Below are 7,500 nucleotides of genomic sequence, written 5' to 3' on the forward strand. Positions count from 1 at the left end.
TTGAAAACATTGCTGTGTATACGTGAAACTTTTTAAAAACGCAAGGGAAAAACTTTTCCATTTTTGACTACATTGTTGTCGTGTAAACGTAGCCTTAAAAAACACTGCATCGTCGCCCCCGTCATGAATAGGAATGCACTGCTGCGATTTGAAGTCGTTTACAGCAAATAATCGAGGCGGATATTGAGGCCGTTGTGTTTGAACAGCTAACAGCACAATATTGTGTTTCGCTGACGTCTCTTTGATCCGCACAACCTCATCGCCCCGCCACAGGTGACCCGGTCCGGTTTAGAGTTCAGTTTGCGCCGATTTCATCAGCAACAAATCATCCGATTCATAAAAAAGAACAGCTCCGCCTGAGAGCTGAAGGTCACAGTGATCGTGCCTGGAATGGTTCGGCTCAGTACATGTCCTTGTAGATCTCCTGCAGCAGCGGGTGCAGCGACGTCTCGGACTCCGTCTTCTTGATCTTCTGCACCAGCTGCGCGTTCTCCGTCACCAGCTGCCGCAGGTCTGCGAGCTTCTGCAGCAGTTTGGGGAAGATGAAGCTGGCGTCGGGATGATTGAGCTGCAGGTGCTGGTTGAGGGCCTGGAGGATGTTGTCCTGGATCTCCTCCACCTGGTGGACGTTCATGAGACCTGGACGATCTAGACGCAAGTAAACACACATAAACCAATTTTATTATGTACGTAAACTCTGTTACAATCTTCCCGCAGTTCCATCTAGAACCACTAGGGGCTGACGAATCACCTCCACACAGGATAATGGTGGCCACGAACAGAGCCAGGTCGCTGTCGTCCAGCTCGAGAGCATTGAACTTCACAGCAAACTCAAACTTCGGCTCCATGATCTCGCTGAAGGGTTTGCGCAGACTGCGCAGGAACTCTCTCGTCACAAAGCCCCGCCCATTCGCCACCAGCAGCCCGTCCTTATTCATGAGCGACGGCAGCATGGCGAAGATCGCCTCGTGGACCCCGTACTTCAGCAGCGTCACCTGCAGGGTGGGGAGCTAGTTGAGCCAATTCTTGCGTAAATTGTGTGGTTTTTCATTTCATTAAGCTGAATGCAACGATTTATTCAAGAAGGGTTTTCTGAACTATTTAGAAAAATAAATATACGTTCTGCTTGTGTGTCATGAGACAAACAACATTAAATGCAACGATGTATGCAAGAATGACTGAACAAAGAAAGTTGTTCTGCCCATGTTTCATTAAACTAATTCAAATTTTACAATTTACATGAGAATTATTTTAGGATTGATATACACATAAATGCATCCATAAATGTGCGTTGCATTAAATGCAACAATTTACTCAAGAACTTTTTTTAATGAACATTTTACACAGAAATTTATTCTGATTGTACTTTGTGAATCAAATTCAATGCAACATCTTGTGCATGCAACATTTTATTATTGATTTACAGAGAAATGCATTTTTATGAATTGCAATAAATGCAACAACCTGACTTAATGACTTTACGAACAATTTTTTTTAATTAAACTAATTCAATAGTACATTTTACCTGAGAATAATTTTATCTACATACACGTGATCTACTAGTTTTTCATGCGTTGCATTAAATGCAACAATTTATTTATCAAAGGTTTTATGAACTGTTTACAAAAAAATGCTTGGTTTTTGGGAAATTCTTGCAACAACACCAGAAATATTTCACAATAGATCTACGTTGTGGGATACAGCATGCATTTTAAATTCTGCATATGTTGACTTGACTTGAATCACTTTACACACAATTTCAATGCAATTCGTTCGCAAGTTTCATAAAATATAAAGTTGAATGCTACATTTTTTACTTGACTTCATGATTGAGCTGCACAAAAATTAGTTCTGCTTTTTCAATTTAATTGAATGCAACAATTTGCGCAATAATGGATTTACGAAATATGTAGTTATTTGCATTAACTGCGCTTAATTTTGTTTTATTCCTGGAAAATCCTGTACTTTTCACGCAACATAAGAGATAAAACACCCCTCGATTTCATTACCTGGTCATTCAAGAAAAGGTCGATGAATCCGGGGATGCTTTTGGAGAACTCCGTGAGTTCTCGTACGGTTTCCACGGTCGTGCACTGACAGCGGTAAAACACGTGCACGCCAATCTCCTTATTGGGTGGAGCTCCGTTAATCACCTGATTCCAGACCAGACCGTTTTCCGCCTGCCACAGCGAGTCCATGTCATGAATGACAAATGGCTGAAGGACACACAGAGAAAAAAACGTTTCGTTTTCGCAAGTTTGTTTATTTGCATTTATTTACTTCTGACATTTCTTGAGCGGGTTACCGGGCTTGCGTTGGTCTTCCCCGTCAGGATGTTGCGAGCTTTCTTCTTGGTCATGTTCAGATTCTTCAGGTAGGCGTTGTTGACCCGTTTGGCGAGAGATTTCAGATCTGACCCGCTGGAGTTCGGAGAGCTCTTTTCTCCCGCTAACAGACCCGCGACTAGCTTACGCTTCTCTGCCTCCGGCATCCGCCCGTATCGGATCGCTACAAACACAGAATCACATTCAACACACTAGAAAGTCACGTTTGTTTTACTGTTCGCTAATTTCCGCTGTCGTTTCGCTCACCGTCATGGGACATCCCGAGCAACAGACACTTCTGAAAACGACAGAACTGACATTTATTCCGACTTTTCTTTTGGATCTTACAGCTGCGCTCGCATTTGTCATATTCCAACTTCATACGAATGGTCCTCCGGAAAAATCCCTGAGAGAAATTGAGGCACAGTTCCCGTAAATGTTTATTCATATTCATTTTACTCAAGAAGTATTTTCGGAAACATGCATTCTGCTTGTGTTTTTTGTGAGCATGACCTCTGACCTTGCATCCCTCACAGGCATGAACGCCGTAGTGGAATCCTGACGCTCTGTCGCCACAGATACGACACTCCATGTTTAGCCCCGCCCCCTCCTCACGGCCCTGCAGGAGCTGCTCCGACAGAGACGACGCTTTGAAGAGATCTATACGAGAATCAAACACTTCAGACGTCTTCTAAACAAATGCAAAAATGTATACAAGTGAGCGGAACGAATCATCGGCTACCATCCAATCACCTGTGGAGGCTTCAGGACTGGCTGTGCTGCGGCTCGTGTTGCTCTGCTCTTCCGGCTCGTTCGCCTCCCAGCTAAGCTCCTCCCCCTGCAGGTCCATGCCGTCCTCAGGCTCCACCCTCAAGTCCAGCTCCAGGTTAAGCTCCGCCCCCGCTCCCAGCTCACACAGCGCATCCTCCAGCTGCTTGTCATCCGGCCCCTCCCCCTGGCTACTGCAGGGGGAGGAGTCTTCATTCCCCATACAGACTCCGCCCACCACACTGGGATCTCTGGGTAATCTGCTCCTCACGGCCAGAAAGGCAGAGTCTCTTCCGTCCATCTCCAGAAATTCAAACACGCTCATGAGCCGCCGCAGTCATAACAGCACCTGAGAAACACAAAAGTAGACAAAATGAACAAATTCCAATTATAACTGGACAATAGGGTTGTCAAAAGTACCGACTTTGGTACCAGTCTGTACTGAAATTTAAAAAAAAAAGTGACAATACCAGCATTTCCCGCTAGCATTTTGAGCGGATTCTTAAACACCTCAACATATCGGTTGAGCGCGTGAACACAATGACCAATCAGAGCGGTTTATGAATCTGCTCAACAGTAGTTTAACTTTATGTACAAAAATAACTCAAATTAAAACTAAAATAAAAATGAATAAAAACTATATAGACATATTTATAAACAACAAAAACTAATTAAAAATTACAAAAACAACAAAAAATTACCATAAAAATTAAACAATTTTAAATATTAATAAAATCGAATACACTCACGGCACACTGCACTTATTCACAATCACAAAAGTACATTATTTGCATGTGCTTTAAAGTTTTGCCGGTTAAACAGTTCATTCGTGTGCTGTTCTGACACTAAAAAGCCTGTCAAACAGCGCCTGATTACTGGCAGCTCTTAAAGTGACAGCAGACTAATAGTACTAAACATGCTGTCGCTTGTCATTAAAGGGACAGTTCACCCATTATTGACTCACTCTCATGTTGTCCCAAACCTGTATTAATTTATGCTGAACACAAAAGAAGATATTTTGAAGAATGTGGGTAACCAAACACCTGCTGGTCCCCATTGACTTTAATAGTAAGGGAAAAAACACTATGCAAGTCACTGGAGACCAACAACTTATGTTCAACAGAAGAAAGAAACTCATTCAGGTTTAAACAACTTGAGTAAACGAGTGAGTAATTTTTCATTGAGTAATTAATTTTTGGGTGAACTATATGTTAATAAACATCAACACACAAAGAGAAAAATCACTCACTGCTCTTGACTGAAGAACTTTACATTTTTGGGTGAACTATATGTTAATAAACATCAACATACAAAGAGAAAAATCACTCACTGCTCTTGACTGAAGAACTTTAATACAGTTGCTTTAATAAGAATCAATGTATAATTTAGTGTTTTATTTTTATATTTTTCATTTAGTTTCTTGAATGCTACTGCTAAATACACCAACTGGACCTGAAAACTAAAGCACTGTTTGTTTTATTTGTATATTATGTGTATTTTAATGTGTATCTTTGTTCTTATTTTTTAATAACAAACATAAAAATAATGACAAAGATTGTTATCTTCACCCACTGTTGCAAAATAGTAAAACCAACATGACAAAGAATCATGATAAAATCGTGAATTGTGATTTTCCTGAAAAAAATATTTGATATATTTTTGCTATATCGCCCACTGATATAGACTATAATAATTATAAATTATATATATATATATATATAATTTTAAATATATTAATATTGCATATATAGTTAATTTATAGAAATAATTATATGTACATAAATTCTAATAAATAAATAAATTGTTAAAGTTTTATGACTTCAATTGATTAGACACGCTTTTTGATCATTAAAATATTTAATTAAATCATTAAAATGGAATCCAGAAAAGGGGAAAACAGAAAATACAGAATATAAAAGAAATACCGAAAATATTAATATTATAAACAAAATTATGCATAATACTATTATTAGCTCAATAAAATTTTATATTAATATTAAATTAGTATTATACCAAAATGAGCTTTCATATCTTTTGTATTGTGTCTGTGAGTGTGTGTGTGTGTGTGTGTGTGTGTGTGTATTCGAGGAACAGTTGCGATAACATAACACTGATTTGACAGCTGTATGGTGTTCAGAAGACACCGGAGCCCTGCGGAACGCCCACCCCCGACTGACTGAACGACGCACAGCATTCTGGGAACTAACACACACCAGCTATACAGACATGAGACGTCTGCAGCCAAACCGAAGCAAAGCCAAATGTTCCCAGACTGACAGAGACGCTGCTGTCTTTAGACCTCTGACACACAGACACACACACACTCTCACTCTCACACTCACTCTCACACACACACTCTCACACACACACACACACACTCTCTCTCACACACTGCTCAGACAGATGAAACCTCTGTGAGTGAATTTCTCAGTATCAGTTCCCAGAAACACCCAGTGAAACTCTGAGAATGAGGAGCAGAGGTCAGCGAGGCCCGTCACTGGAGCGGCTGCAGGCTGCAGGATCTGCCTCTCACTGGAGCTTCACACGCTTTCACACACAAACTCAGTCTATGAAGTGTGACACTAAGACCTGCCCATAAACAAACAACACAGTAGTGTGTTTGAGTCCTACAAGTTTGGAGAACGTTTTAACATCCAAAAATATATAATTTTGTCTTCATGATCACAAGCTAGCTCTGATGCATTGATTACATTGACAGTAGTAACTGCTTGGTCTAAAACATGTTTATTGTTCTGAAGCTGAGAACAATTCCCCACATTGTGCACCATAAATATAATATATATATTTCGATTTTTTTTTTTAGGGTTAGTCTACATTCATTACAATTTGCTTTACAGCAAATGTAAACAAAACTAAAGTAATTAAAATAATAAAAATAAATAAATAAATAATAATAATAATAATAATAATAAAATAATCAAAATAATAAAATAATAAAATAAAATAGGAGTACAAGTGTTTTAGAGTTTGGTAATTATAATTCACTTTAAAATAAAACTAAAAAAAATACAAATGTAAAAAATAAAATAAAATAATAGCCACAGGTTTAAGCTTAGTCTGCATTCACTATAATTTACCTTACAGCAAAACATAAACAAAACAAAACTAAAGTAATAAAATAAAATAAAATATCCACAAGTTTTATATTAGGGTTAGTCTACAGTCATTATAATTAGCACATTTTCTAAACTAAAGTAATAAGAATAAAACTAAATAAACAACTTTCTCCTACAAACAGCCGATCACACAGCATCTCTCTGTGACTGGAGGCTCAGCGGGGTCCCGCGCTGTGATTGGTCAGCTGAGCGTTATATAAGTGTGTTCAAACACAGCAGATCTCCTTTAATCTGCCGCAGAATTTACATACGGCAGCGCCAAGCCTTTTTGTGCAGGGTCAAAGGTCACCACTACACTACGCATGCTATTCCTGCAGTATGTAGTAAGAACATTCCACTCTGTGTTTAATTTTGAATGCAAAATACCGTTTCATGTAATTGTAGTATGCAGTACGCTAGTATTCCATTCTGACCTTGCTGAACGCTCAAATGACCTTTTGACCCCAACGATGTCAAAGGCAGCTGACTTTTGACCTCTTATAAAAAGCCAAACTCAGGTCAGACCTGTAAAAGCAGAGGATCATGGGATTGGAAGCAAGTCTGATGTCACTTCCTTAAAGGCGTGTGGTTAACGAGTTTATTAGCGAGGGTAACTCACACTGACAAGCTGCTAGTTAGCAGCAGTGTTCATAAAGAGAGATCTAATCTAATCAAACCACTAACACAACCTACCAACCCGCACTGACCCTAGACGACCCATGGTGACGGTTCTCTCTGCCTCTAAGCCAATTAGCACTTGTTAGTATTCATTAGCTGCTCATTAGACGCTTTTGTAGGACAGACGCCAAGAAACCTGTTTATCTGCTCAGAACTTTATAACATGGAACTACAGGAAGACCAGGAGAAACCAGGAGAAATGAGCTCAGAGTTGGAGAAACAGCCTCTACCCCATCGATTTTACAGGTTTCAACATCGTAAAGACAGTTTAGTCGGTGCAAACGGTACAAAAAGAGCCTGAAATCGAGTGCGAAAAAAAGAGAACGCAAGTTTGCGAAGTATATGATTCGCAAACCATTCTTCATTATATTCTTCATACAGTTGTTAATCAGACCATCCAGTGCAAAGATGAATCTTTCAAAATTCAAAAACGTCCTTAACAAAATGTTGTTTGTGAAATTCACAAAAAACTGCCGTATTGGCGCGAATATAAGACGACCCTGATTATAAGACGACCCCCCTTTTTCCAGATGTACCTTTTGGAAAAAGGCTTTTTAAAAAACAATTCTTGTTTTTTTCTCAGTAAAACTCATTTTGTCTTCAATTATTTTCAT

General features: G+C 39.2%; 1 protein-coding gene across 1 annotated transcript in view; it reads right to left on the reverse strand.

Moving 5' to 3' along the window:
* Positions 1–123: 123 nt before the first annotated feature.
* The window catches only part of LOC107698299 (peroxisome proliferator-activated receptor delta-like), an 11,458-nt gene continuing 4,081 nt past the window's right edge, over positions 124–7,500 (reverse strand). Inside the window, exons 2-8 of the mRNA XM_016499256.1 lie at positions 3,078–3,441; positions 2,845–2,984; positions 2,592–2,730; positions 2,306–2,508; positions 2,010–2,216; positions 752–995; positions 124–648 (exon numbers count right to left, since the gene is read on the reverse strand). Coding sequence (XP_016354742.1) covers positions 401–648; positions 752–995; positions 2,010–2,216; positions 2,306–2,508; positions 2,592–2,730; positions 2,845–2,984; positions 3,078–3,417 — 1,521 coding nt within the window. The 5' untranslated portion in view covers positions 3,418–3,441 and the 3' untranslated portion in view covers positions 124–400. The remainder of the gene's footprint in view (positions 649–751; positions 996–2,009; positions 2,217–2,305; positions 2,509–2,591; positions 2,731–2,844; positions 2,985–3,077; positions 3,442–7,500) is intronic.

This window comes from Sinocyclocheilus anshuiensis, unplaced genomic scaffold (assembly GCF_001515605.1).
Source record: "Sinocyclocheilus anshuiensis isolate Anshui unplaced genomic scaffold, SAMN03320099.WGS_v1.1 scaffold2216, whole genome shotgun sequence".
In the NCBI taxonomy this organism is placed as follows: Eukaryota; Metazoa; Chordata; class Actinopteri; order Cypriniformes; family Cyprinidae; genus Sinocyclocheilus; species Sinocyclocheilus anshuiensis.